The sequence below is a fragment of the Paroedura picta genome, chromosome 4 (assembly GCF_049243985.1).
Source record: "Paroedura picta isolate Pp20150507F chromosome 4, Ppicta_v3.0, whole genome shotgun sequence".
Classification (NCBI taxonomy): Eukaryota; Metazoa; Chordata; class Lepidosauria; order Squamata; family Gekkonidae; genus Paroedura; species Paroedura picta.
The window spans coordinates 102424909-102438135 of NC_135372.1; the positions used below are offsets into that span (position 1 = coordinate 102424909).

The 13227-nt window shown below is 45.4% G+C and overlaps 2 protein-coding genes across 11 annotated transcripts in view; one reads left to right on the forward strand and one right to left on the reverse strand.

Annotated features, from left to right (window-relative positions):
• Positions 1-754, reverse strand: part of EIF2D (eukaryotic translation initiation factor 2D) — a 28764-nt gene extending 28010 nt beyond the window's left edge. For 2 of the 5 annotated variants that reach the window (XM_077334804.1, XM_077334799.1), the window contains exon 1: positions 486-750. In XM_077334804.1, coding sequence (XP_077190919.1) covers positions 486-541 — 56 coding nt within the window. In that variant the 5' untranslated portion in view covers positions 542-750. Of the gene's footprint in view, positions 1-485 lie in introns of all 5 variants that reach the window. The other 3 variants (XM_077334800.1, XM_077334803.1, XM_077334801.1) reach the window with 3 other exon arrangements.
• DYRK3 (dual specificity tyrosine phosphorylation regulated kinase 3) overlaps positions 1-13227 on the forward strand; it is a 50107-nt gene that overhangs the window by 20188 nt on the left and 16692 nt on the right. The window contains exon 1 of one of the 6 annotated variants that reach the window (XM_077334798.1): positions 11790-12035. The exons of 2 other annotated variants lie outside the window; for them this stretch is intronic. In XM_077334798.1, the coding sequence (XP_077190913.1) occupies positions 11953-12035 (83 nt within the window). In that variant the 5' untranslated portion in view covers positions 11790-11952. Of the gene's footprint in view, positions 1-11789; positions 12036-12448; positions 12934-13227 lie in introns of those variants that run through there. 3 more of the 6 variants (XM_077334785.1, XM_077334788.1, XM_077334790.1) reach the window with 3 other exon arrangements.

The window sequence follows — 13227 nt, forward strand, 5'->3', positions numbered from 1 at the left end:
CATGTGTCTCATTTACAGTGCAGTTCTAAGCACTGAAACCAATGGATTCAAATGTAACTCTGCTTAGAATTGTACTGTTAACAGATTCCATATTAATTTGACTTCTACTAAATCTAAAGGATAACTGTTGTTTCATGTTTAAAATAAAATCTGTTTTTAAAGAACCTTTGAAGATGCATGCCCAACAATTATGAACAGGTTGTTTGTATCTCGTCTATTCCTGGTCCTTATCCCAAGCATAAACTCCCAGTAGTCAGTTTTTAGTAACAATATCTGCATATCATATTAAAATAGTGTACAGGGCTTCTGCTTAACTTGAAAGGAAGCATTAACTCGATTCTTTTTAAGCCTCCTCACTTCAAAAGATTTTAAGCGGCAATACTCACATTCTCATTGCATTTGTCTAAAGAAAACATCCTTTTTACAATTCCGAACAGCGGGAAATTAACAATTTGGGCAAACTCCTTTAAAAGAAGAAAGCTCACCTATCAGATCCTTTTACAGCGGTGTTGGATTTGACCCTAAAAGCTTTGGCGAACATGATCGGAGAAATTACAGCTTTCAGTTGTAGCGGCTAAAATCCTGCACGCTGTCCTTGATCCAAAGAAAAAGAAGAAAAACCGTGTAAAGAAGCCACCTTCATCAGTTAGAATCATAGATTTTCAGACCTCTCTTCTCATTGCGTGGGCGCAGCCATTGTGAGGTGCAGCAACAAAATGAGTCCGGGGAGCAACAACCTGATCGTCCTACCGGCAGCTATTTAAAAAACAAAGTAGACGGACAGTTCCACGGGATGGAGACGGGACTTCCTGGATATTTGCGACGCCATCCCCCGCCCCCCCCCCCAACCCCATCGATTGTGGAGTATAAATGAGAGAGACTCGTAGGAAGTAAGGGGGGGAGAATACCGGAGGGTTGTTAGCAATGTTCTGAAATTACCACCTTGCCGTTACACTTGCCCAGCTAAGCAAATAGCGAATTCAAACTGGCTCTCAGCCAATTCTTGTTTTATATCAACATGTGAAGCTCCAGCAGTTTTATACACATAAAAACGGCCTGCCAGCAATGCAAATTAAAATATGATCCAGAGTCACATCCGTGTTGTATATGGAGCTGGCTGGGTGCTGTGCCTGAAAGTGTATATAAAGGGTTTCCTCCCCTTTTTTGTAAAGCTTGGTTCAGTCTATTTTTATTATCTCTGTACACACTGGACAATGCACTTTCAGTGTGCTTTTGCAGTTCCTAAAGTGCACTGAAAGTGCATTATCAGCAGAATGGGGTGCTTTTCAGTTTCCGTGCCATTCCTTTCAAGAACTGGTTTGTGGGGTGGGTGTTTGTTAATCAACACAATTACAAAACAAGTATGGCCAGAGTAAACTGTTTTGGCTCAATTTTCCCTTTCAGTTAGCTCTGAGGTGTGGTTGTTGAGGCCAGGAGAACACCTATAATGAAGCAGCACTTCATTATAGTCCAGTATTACCATTATTGTTCAGGTCCACATATCACATGGGGGTTGAGAACGGTGGACAGTTGCTTACAACAGCTCTCTAATAAAGGCAATACGATCTGTTGCCTTTTCCATTTGTGAAATACAACATCACAGATTAATATCAACATCACAGTACAACTGCTTCACATTAACGCCTTTCATAGAATAGAACAAACTGTAATTACTAGTCTGTGAACAATAGTGATTTTGTCAAACAATATCTGTTTGTACATTTCTGAAGCAGACTTCCAGGTAACATGACACCACCTAACTTTTTTTTTTTCCAATCCGAATCTCCTCAGTGAAATTATATGTTACAGGATGCATTAAATAGGTCTTTAAAATGCTTTGGCAAAAGCTACCTTTCCCACCCCATTGCTCACTCCGCCACACAGTTTCTGCTTGCTTTGGCTGTTTTGATTTCCAGCAGACATTACACACAAAAATAAAAAAGCAGCCTCAAGTTCAAGCATCTAAGTCAGCTCCCAGCTCCAGTGTCCCTTCCCAATCAAAAATTAGCAGTCAATTGAATGCAGATGTCTTATGCACCCCCCAAAAAATAACAATTCAGATCAGATCCAGGACAATCTGTGTAATCGTTATATCTGTTCCACATAATATATTTCTGGTAAGGCCTTGGAGGAGGAGTTGGTCTCATGGCTTAACACCCACTCAGGGCGGCTGCCCCACCTTGGAGTGCCTCCTCCTCCAACTGGCTTGCCTGTCTGTTCAGCAGCCAGCCAATCACCTTCCAACCCCCACCCCTGATCACCCCCTCCTCCTTCCACTTCCCTCCAAGGCTCGGAAGCTGCAGATCCCTGCTAGGTGAGAGAGCTGCCCCTGCTGGCGAGTTCCCTAACAGCTGCCTGAAGCATTTCCAGGTCCTGGGGGATGTGAGAGGCCTTCCGAGGAGTTCTTCCACTCCACCCCCCCCCCCAATCTAGCGCCCGTTGGATTCCTGAATGCTACAGCAGTTGTCCCCAACCTTTTTATCACCGGGGACCAGTCAACGCTTGACAATTTTACTGAGACCCGGGGGGGTGGGTAGTCTTTTGCCGAGAGATGTTGCCACAGCTGCCTGAGCCCCTGTTCCACTTGCTTTCCCGCCGGCGCCACTGACTTCCCGCCACTTGCTGGGGGGCGCTGCCAGCAGCAGCTGTGCAGTGCCATACCAAGGGGGAGCCCCAGCCATGGTGGCTGCTGGAGAGCACCAAAGGTGAACCGGCAGCAGAGTGGCAGGGCAGCCCCCGGGGCAGCAGCCGGGGAGGAGGACAAGGAGGAGCCACGGCCTGGTACCGACTGATCCATGGACCGGTATCGGTCCCCAGACTGGGAGTTGGGGACCTCTGTGCTGCAGGCTTGGCCCTTAGCTGGGTATAAGGGCCTCAACCATTATAGTACCGTGACTGTGGAATACCCTTCTCCAGCATAGTTGCTTGGAACTGATAGTAGCATGTTTTAGTTCCAGATTAAAACTGGTTTGATTAGCAAAATTCTAAACATGTTTTACTGATAATAGGATCTGTGTTTTAATCTGTTCTATTGCTGCTGTTTTTCGATTATATTTGATTTTTTTAATTATTCTTATTTGTGCTGATTTTCAACTTTTATTAGCTACTTTAGACATCCATGTGATAGAAAGGCTGGATATGTTTCAATAATAGCAATGCATAATGTGAATTCTGTTATTAGTATCCATTTTAAAAACTCCCTGGTTGTTATCAGCAGCAGGGGCTTTTCAAGTAATAAGACACAGATTTTTTTTATATTGAATTTCAAAAACTTAGCAGTGCAGCAAATAAAACCTGTTCTCCTCTAAAACTGGGAATTCCGTTAAATGCAGACCACATGGCCTTTTATCTGAATTACTTAAGTATACCACATCAACTAAGAGTCTTTTCTCTTGCCAGATTCAGTGTGTTGCCATCAGCAATGTTGTCAGGGAGATTAAAAAAACATTTAGATAGGCACTGCACCTGTGGAGTAAAGTGTGCTGAAACTGCACATCTTTCTCTATTGCCATTTCTATATAGATATATGTTTTAAATATTTTAATTCCTCCAAAACAAGAAAGGCCTTCCTGATGCTTTCAAGATCTTGTTCCTCTTGAATAATTGTAATCCAGATTCCTTCAATAAGGAATTCCTTCAATTCTAGAGATTAGTCTTTAATTCCTGAATACCGCAGGACAACTTTTCAGCAGCTTTGCTCAATTAACAGTCTGGAGGTAAAGATTTAAGAGTTAACAAATGGTCTTCAGCTTACTTCTTTTTGAATAGAGAATACAGAGCATGGCTTGAGCCATGTAGAACTGATGTTTGTGACAACAGTACCACAAACATAGTAGGTGATAGACCTAAACCCACTAGAACAGAACAACTCCATTGCCCCAGTGATTAGGATTGCCTCTGAAATGGAAGATTCTGCACAGTGAGGAATGGCCAGTTATCATAGTAATGGCTGCATAGTCTCATGTTATGATGTGTCAAAAATAGTGATGTCAGAGAGAATGTTTAGAACAGGGAGTTGATGAGCAGATTGGACATTTAACTTAAAAGGAAATCACCTGGTGGACCTGTGCCCTAGAGCAGGGGTAGTCAACCTGTGGTATCCAGATGTCCATGGACTACAATTCCCATGCTGGCAGGGGCTCATGAGAATTGTAGTCCATGGACATCTGGATGCCACAGGTTTACCCCTGCCCTAGAGGAACATGAGTGGCCAGGAGCAAGCAGATCTAAGTCCAACAACTCTGCCCATGCCTCAGGTTCCACTTGGCCCAGATCTCAGTTGTGGCAGTTTGTGTCAGTTTATTGGCACATCTTTCACTGCTTCCAGCTTGGGAGGGTGATGCAGTGTGTGAGCCAGTGTCCATTGTCAGTTCCATTACACTGAGTGGCCTTGCAGTTTTGGCTTCCTGTTCATTTTGAATTGCTCAGGGTCAATTTTCACTTCCATGTCCTCTCCCGCAGCTTGAATATAAAGGAAGTGATGCAGTAGGCCAGAAGGGGTCCCCCCCCCGGCTTTGCTGGAGTGGGCAAACATACTGAAACAGCAGAAAGAGGAATAAGACTCTTCAAGGGTGGGCTAATCCTTGTCTCTTAATTTGAAACCATACTGGAAGTTCCCAGTGATGGCTGTCCTTCAACATGAAGCCATATAAGTGGCCTTCAGATTCCTTTTGCTCCACTTTGCTAGGTAAAGTCATACACAGTCTTGCTTTGCCAGAAACTGTGATTTGATGCAAAAGCATTATGAATGTAATTGTAAGGAAAAACTAATTCAGGGGTGGTAGAACAGTGTATGTGGGTTTGAGCAGTCTTATATGACCTCCTGTGTTTCTATCAAGTGTAATTTCTACAAATTTATATGCAGTTCTACAGTTGACAGCTATCATAGATTTATTTTTGAGGCCAAATACCAAGTTTGTGTGACAAAAGAAAGACCTGGCTTACGGACCACTGTATAGAAAACAGCAGTGTTCTCTGAAAATACAGAAATTGGCCATCAGTGTCTTAATTCAAATGAAAAAAAAAGCTTCTGTAATAGACAGCAAAGCCCTTTATGCATATTCATGCATACACCCACACTCCTTTATGCTGCTTAGCAACTGGGTCAATGGGGGGGGTCCATCTTAAGTACATGTTCAAGGCTGTTAGTTTCTATACATATATAAAGTGCCAGCTTGGTATAGTGGTTAAGAGTGGTGGCTTCTAATCTGGCAAGTCAAGTTTGATTCCCCGCTCCCCCAAATGCAGCCAGTTAGATGACCTTGGGCACAGCACTGATAGAGCTGTTCTGACCAAGCAGTAATATCAGGGCTCTCTCAGCCTCACCTCCCTCACAGGGTGTCTGTTGTGGGGAGAGGAAAGGGAAGGTGACTGTAGGCCACTTTGAGAATCCTGGTAGAGAAAACCGGCATATAAAAACTAATTCTTCTTCTATCTATGCAACATCACAAATTATGGGAAAAGATATCACACAGTTCTTGACTAGTTCTGGAGTTACTTTTTTTCCTGTTGTTGATCCTGCTGAATTCAAATTGATTTGAACCCAGGTCTTCTCCTTCCTTTTTCCTGAATTGAAACTGACTGCATTCTACACTTAATTGTGTGCCTGCTCTCTCCTTCCTGCTTGATTGGGGAAGCTAAAGGGGGAGAGGGGAGCAGTGGTCATGAAGCTCCAACCGGCATTGAAGGAGCAAAAGGCTGGAGAGGAGTTTATTTTCTGTCATTTGTCTCCTGACTCTATAGACAAAGCAGGGGGGGATGCTTCTTTATTTTTCTTTTCCTGCGTGAGTGAGGGGGGAAACAAGGGGGGGGAGACAATCTGAAAGGCAAATTCTGGCACAGAGAAGCATGGGCCTGGAGTACAGTCACTTTAGAAGTGAGGGCAAAAATAAGTCTTGCGAGGGAATGGCAGCTGGGAACCAGACAGTCTTTGAACTGATGCCCTGACCAATCAGTGACAGGCTGCTTTACTACATCAGAACATCTACACTTAATACTGGGGCTTTGGGAGTGGTTTTCTCAAATGCAGAGAGTTATATCTACTCCTGGATATCACGGGGAAAAGGTAGTGTCACCACAGATCAATCATAGACAGTGCAGAGGGAAAATTTAAAGCACTAAATATCAAAATGGAAACTGAATGATATGTAGATGCCTTTTTTTAATTTGGGGTCACCGGGGATAAAAAGCCCGGTGCAGTTTCCACCCTTGTCAGGAAAATGGAGGAGATGAGAATGATGTAAGCCACTTTGTAGGGGGAAAGGCAAGGTATAAATGAAGTAAGTAATATCTGGCATGTAAAAATTCCAGTTCTTGTTTTAAGGAAGGAAAGAATTTATATCCAGCCACATTGTAATGAAAGGGTTTTTTTTTGTTTTTTTTAATGTGTGTCAGCATTTACAAATGTGGCCTCAATTCATACTTTTAAATGCTAAGTGACAAGAATGAAACTTCTGTTAAATATTCATTTGTTTTTGCTCTAATACCCTATCCCCGTGCCATTTCTGCTTTCTCCCATCTCTTATTTTCTTTCAGCAGGTTTTGTATGTACTCAGTAATGATGCCTTTTTATAACAGTTTCTACTGATTTACCAGGGACTGATGTTCAGCAAACTGCCCTATTCCTGGATCCCAACTGGGCCCCCTTTTAAAACTGGTGTGATGTTTGCCACTTTGGCATGGAGGCTGATTTTAGCAACAAGTTGCATATCTTGTGTATCAAAAAATTCATATTTGAGCTCCTTAACCCTCAGGTGTGCTATCTAGACCTGGACAGGTGAGACCTGGGGATCCTCTGGAATTATAGTTTATCTCCAGACTAAAGAGAGAGTTCCCCTGGAGAAAATGACTGCTTTGAAGGGTGGACTCCATAGCATTATACAACACTGAAGTCGCCCCCACCCCAAATCTGACCCATTTCTAGCTCCACCCCCAAGTCTCCAGGTATTTCCCAACTCAAAGCTGGCAACCATAACACTTAGGGTTAGTAGTCCCAGAACTTTCATCTCCTTAACCTGACTCAATTTTTCAGACACCCTTCCTGAAAACATTGGGTTCAGCAGAGGTGTGTGCCCCACATTTTCTGAACTGAAAACAGAATTATAACCCCAGGAGTATAAATATGATAGCTAAAACTAGTATAGGCTTTATTGCCTGTCAGCCTTTTGTAGTATCAAGTGTAGTATAGGGTTTAAAAAAATCATTGGCATGCTTAAAGTGTGAAGAGGCTTCTCCAAGAACTTCCAGATGCTTCTGATCTATTTTTGTATCTGTCTGGGACAGTCCAATTGATGGGGTAGGAAATTTTGCTTTGTAACACAGATCTAAGAGCCTTTTGTGGTGCAGAGTGGTAAGGCAGCCGTCTGAAAGCTTTGCCCATGAGGCTGGGAGTTCGATCCCAGCAGCCGGCTCAAGGTTGACTCAGCCTTCCATCCTTCCGAGGTCGGTAAAATGAGTACCCAGCTTGCTGGGGGGTAAACGGGAATCTGGGGAAGGCACTGGCAAACCACCCCTTATTGAGTCTGCCATGAAAACGCTAGAGGGCGTCACCCCAGGGGTCAGACATGACTCGGTGCTTGCACAGGGGATACCTTTACCTTTTTTAACACAGATCTACACCAATATAAATGGGCAATACCACAACAGAGATACCCAGCATCAATTCTGTGATAGCCAGAGTGGTGCTGTTGTAAAGAGTGCTGGACTAGTATATGTGAGACCTGGCTTTGAATCCCAGTCATGCTATGGCAGCTTGCTGGGTGACCCTGGACCAGTCACACTCAGTCTAAACTACCTCACAAGGCTGTTATGAGGATAAATGGAGGAGAGGAATATGATATAAACTGTTTTGGGTCCCCAATGGGGGGGAAAGGCAAGATACAAAATAATTAAATAAGTAAATAAATAGCATGAAGGATAACAAAGTTTGACTCCAGTGACACCTTGAAAACCATAAATAAAATTATTTTGGTCTTAAAAACGCTAATGGACTCACACTTTGTTCTGCTGTTTCAGACCAACTTGGTTAACCACCTGAAGCTTTCAATATGAAGGATTGTTAACATTAAAATATAGTAAATGACATAGCCCTGAATAGCAATGTCTAAAACATCACTGCTCATTTTTATGTAACTTACAAAATCAAACATTAATTGTTATATAGCCATTGCTGCTCCCCCCCCCCCCGCCGTAAAATAACAGGACAACAGGGATCAGCAGGTTGTTATCCCTACCACCAGCACCAGATGGCTCTGCGCTTCACTTTTGCAAAACTTTCCACATGTTCTTGGCCAGTAACCCAATATTCCCTGTAGACACTCACACGTGAAGGATACTCTTATAGCTTATGTCCTGGTCCATCTCCATTATTATTCATGGAGAAGATGCATTGGAGTACATACTGTATAAATTAAAAGGCATCCTTAAAAAGTTTGAGCCTTGTTGGCATTTGGAATAAAAAGAAGTGTAGTCTGAAAACTGGAAGATGAACAAAAGTTCACTCCAGGGGTTTGACTAAGGAAGGCGTATTCCAGCACAAAATGTTTGTGTAGCTGCTGTCTACTTAAGATAAAAGTAAGATTTTCCATTCCTTGTACAAAACAGAATGTTGAAGTGGTTTAAAAACAAAGGTTATTTCTGTCTGGGCTCCAAATAGCCATTATAAAACCAGAAGATCCATGACACTGCCTAAAAAGTGATATTTGTGTAGTCAGTTTTTCTTTAAAGGATGTTCTCACTTTTTAAATAAAATTTTGTCATACAAGTATAGAGTAGATGGATACTGTGTAAATCTATAGAGAATGCCAGAAATCTATTAGTTAGACTGGACATTGCATGTAATCTGAATCACTCAAAGAGTTTTCTGTACAAAAGAAGTTACTAATATAAGGCTATTTTAAAACAACCACAGAATGTTGTCGGCTGCATTAAATGTGTTTTAGTATCTTTTGTGACTGGTGTTATACCTTAAAATTTGTCAGTGGATCATGGTGTCTTTAGGCAGTCAGTAATGAATGAAAACTCAGGAGACAGACTTCTTTCCTTTCTCCCCTCAAATCAGCTTAGGCCGTTTTGTTTGTTTGTTTGTTTTTTTAAGTATCTTGCTTAGACCATAACAACAATGGCTTCCTATGCTAGTATTTCTCAGATGAGATCCATGAATCCTTTGTCATGACAGGAAACCTGTCACTTCTAGCTAAAACAAGTGTTGAACCCTCTCCGCTTTCTAAGAATGAAGGCCTTGCAGACAAAGGATGAAATTCACTTTCCCCTCATCTTTGGAAGGGCAGAAACTCATATAGCCACCACCCAAAGCTCCCAGATTGCCCCACAGCTAGGATTCACCTTTAATTAGCTCACTGGCACCAAGGAAATAGTTGTTATAGGTACTTCATGTATACAATTTCTAACGTTTGCTATCTTCCAGTGCAAAGGCTTTCACGACACAGATAAAGAGATACAACTCCATAACCACAAATAGAAACCATGCAGTTTTCAAATGAATACAAGAAGTTCAGGTTTTGTATGACTTTGGTCTATTTCTATTTCCATTATTAGCATCAAACGTTTTCCCAAGTCCCTTCCCTACAGATTTCAGGCTAGAAGTTGTTCCACAGTAAAAAAAAAAAAAAAAATTAACTGCAAATCAAGGGATGAGATTCATTAGATTGTGGGTCACACCATTTTGAGCTGTGGTTCAGCTATCCTAGACCTAACCTCATGGGATATTTGACAAATTGGTCTTGTAAAGCAATGGTCCCCAACCTTTTTATCACCGGGGACCGTTCAACGCTTGACAATTTTACTGAGGCCCGGGGAGGTAGTATTTTGCTGAGGGATGTCACCGCCGCCTGAGCCCCTGCTCCGCTTGCTTTCCCGCTGGCACCCCTGACTTCCCTCCGCCCCCTGGGGCCGCTGCCAGCAGCAGCTGCACAGTGCCACACCAAGGGGGAGCCCCAACCATGGTGGCCACTGGAGAGCACCAAAGGTGAGCTGGTGGCAGAGTGGAAGGGCAGCCCCCGAGGCAGCAGCCAGGGAGGAGGATGAGGAGCCCAGTACTGACTGATCCATGGACTGGTCCCGGTCCCCAGACAGGGGGTTGGGGACTGTTGTAAGTGTAGCCAATATTGCTTTCACTATTTGTTTTGGGGTCATAAGAGGACGAAGGCTACCATGGAATATGAATGGATTGTTGCATACTTTGAAAGAAGGCAGGGCAGTGCCTCGGAGTCTATTTTTAAATAAAAAACGTGGGTCAGTGGCTGTTAATATATGAAAACCATTCTGTGTACTTATTGAAGTTTTTTTTTTTTTTTTTTTTTGCAGGCCCCCAGCTCAGGTTAGCTTAGTGAGCAGTGGGGTAAGTCTGGCTACTTGGGCTAGTCACAGTCCTGTTACAGCTGTTTCCACAGAGCAACTATCAGAGTTCACTCAGCCCCCTCTACCTCACAGGATATCTGTTGTGAGGAGAAGACAGTTGTAAGCTGATTTGAGTCTTCTTTGGTCTAGCCTGACTGAGAGGAATGTGGCTAGCGTCCAGGGAGGGAGGGTGGGAGCTGTAGGGGCAGGGCCAATCAGGGTGCAGCCAGCAATGCTGGCCAGCATTACTGGTTGCATCCTGATTGGCCCTTTTCCAACTTGGACAGCCGGGCACGTTCCACCCCCCAGGCTGCTTCACAAATATATAGAAGAACCATGGATAAGGATGATGAAATTATTGTCCCTTGTAGTGGTTAAGAGTAGCAGCCTCTAATCAGGAGAACAGAGTTTGATTCCCCACTTATCCATATGCAGCCTCAGGCCAGTCACAGTTCTCTCAGAACTCTCTAAGCCCCACCTATTTCCCCATGTGTCTATTGTGGGGAGAGGATGAGAAGACGATTATAAGCTGCTTTGAGACTCCTTCAGGCAGTAAAAAGTGAGGTACAGAAAAAAAATTCTTCAGGATGCTGAGAAGGTTATGGGGGAACAGTCAACAGGTCCCAGTGCTCTGGGTGCTTCTTTTCCAGGCACTTCCTATCCTACCCTTCCCTAAGTGCCCTCTATACAGAAGTACCTTATTCTTTCTCTCGTCTTTTCTGTGCTATACTGCACTTAATCAGCTGCACTGTATCCCAAGTGGTGCTTCCGGACAGTCTAATCCTCCTGCAACTGTTTATTCGGAAATAACTCTCATTGGATTTGATAGAGGCGACTCTACAAATCGTTTCCAGCCTTAAAAGGCTTCGCGTTCATTCACCACATCATATGACGGAAGCGGGGGAGGGGGGCTGTAGAAGAAAAGCCAGTCCAGGAAAACCTCCTTCTGGCAAAGGAGCAGCGACAAAAGCTCAAGCCTCGCTAATGTTGAGTGAGGCCCCTTTTTCATAGCAAAATTTGAGTCCATAGGCACCTATAAGACCAACAAAGATTTATTCAAAGTGTGAGCTTTCGTGTGCATGTACACATCCCCAGACAATGGAACAGGGACCATAACAGCACAGACATAAGGCGAAAGTAAATTAGTGCAAATTGTCGCGCTACTTCAGACCCGCAGAGCTATCCAGTTGAATCTCCCATTTTCATAGTTCCTGACCCCGGGCTGTTCTATGGGAAACTGTTATAGTGGGTTAAATGAGCTTTTCACATGCTCAGAGGCACCGTATTATGTTACTGCTTCAATCCCCCATACCTCTCAGGGCAAACGAATTTTATTTCCGCTGCCCTTGAGTCGGCCCTAGACCTTCCCCCTTTTCCACGCACCCCCGTAGCACCCCCTTCCTTCCCCTCCACTGCGCAGGCGCAGACTGGCCAAGCAGATGTTCCCTTAGCAACCGCGCCCCGAGCAGTGCCGCGGCCCCGCCCGCGCGCACGGCTTGAGAGGAGAGGAGAGGAGAGGAGAAAGCGGCCAGCCGCCCCGCCAGCCGGCGCTGAAGTGGGGGGTCGGGGAGCCGCGCAGGCCTGGCCGGCAGGGGGATGGGGCGTTCGGCCCGAGGGCCCCTCCGCCGCCGCCGCCATGATGCTGCTGAGCAGGAAGCCGGAGGGTCCTCTCACTGCAGGTAGCGGCCTGGGCAGACCGCGGGGGTCGGCGATCCCCTCCCACGGGCCCCTTGCACGGGGATGGCGGGTGCGGGGCAAGAGGAGAGCCCGCGGGATGCCTGCCCGAGCCGCGCCGGGGGAAGGAGGGGGGGGACCGCGCTGCGCCTCCCCCCGCCAACTGGGCGCCCCAGCTGACGTCGGGTCTGGTTTGGCGGGGTTGCTTCCCGCAGAAGCGAGGGCTCCGTGGACGGGGGGACTCCCCTTTGGGGCTTCCGCACCCTCTTCCTCTTGGCGGCCGGTTGTGAAGACGGCGGCGGGATTGCAGGATGCCCTCCGAAGCGGGGGGAGAGGGAGGCTTCGGCACGGCCAGGGGGAGGGAAGGGGTGAAGGCGAGGCCGGGGGGCGAGCTCCTGCGGGCCCGGTCTTCTGCCTGGGATTCCGGGCCACGTGGAGAGAAGGGCCAGAGCTGGGGGTCCTGTGCCACTTGGCCACACTGCATCCCGCGGTGGTCCCTCGCGGGGAGATTGGCCCAGCCCTGCAGCCCGAGCGGGAGTAATGTGCGTGCGGCTCACTTGACTGGGAATGAAATCAAAGGGCAGCGTGCAGGAGGGAACCTCAGGAGACGTTTCCCGAAGCTGAGATCCAGGACGGTTTCCCCGGGAGACCAGTGGAAACTCCCATCACAGGAGAGAGTTTGAAAACTAGTCAGAACAAAGCACCCGGCGTCCCACTTTAACGGCCAAGCCGGCCTCGATCAGGAGGATTGATGGAGCCAGCCTGTGCCTGACAATAGGAAACGGCTTGGATTGCCATTTTCTTTCTCTTGGAGTTTGTAGCAGCTGCTATGTAACCTCTTGGCGAGTTTAACGGCCGCGAAGGGATCAAAACACCACGGCTGAAGTAGTGTGTTATTACTAGGTATTCTGTGGCTTTAAGAGCTTTGAAGCGAGCTGGATTCCTTCAGACCACTGCCAAATTTTACAGAAGGAAGGAACATATTTTACATTTTTCCTTTGGCAGTCTCATCGATTCTTTTTTGCTGTGTTTTCAATTAAGGCAGGAGAGACAGTTTTCATTCTTTCTCATACAACAATTCTCATACAACAGTTTTGCTTTTTACTTGCAATCCAAATTTAAGAGCATGCCAGAATTTCTACCGAATAAGACTGATCTGCACTTTCTCTTCACATTCTGTAGTATTTTTCTGTTTAT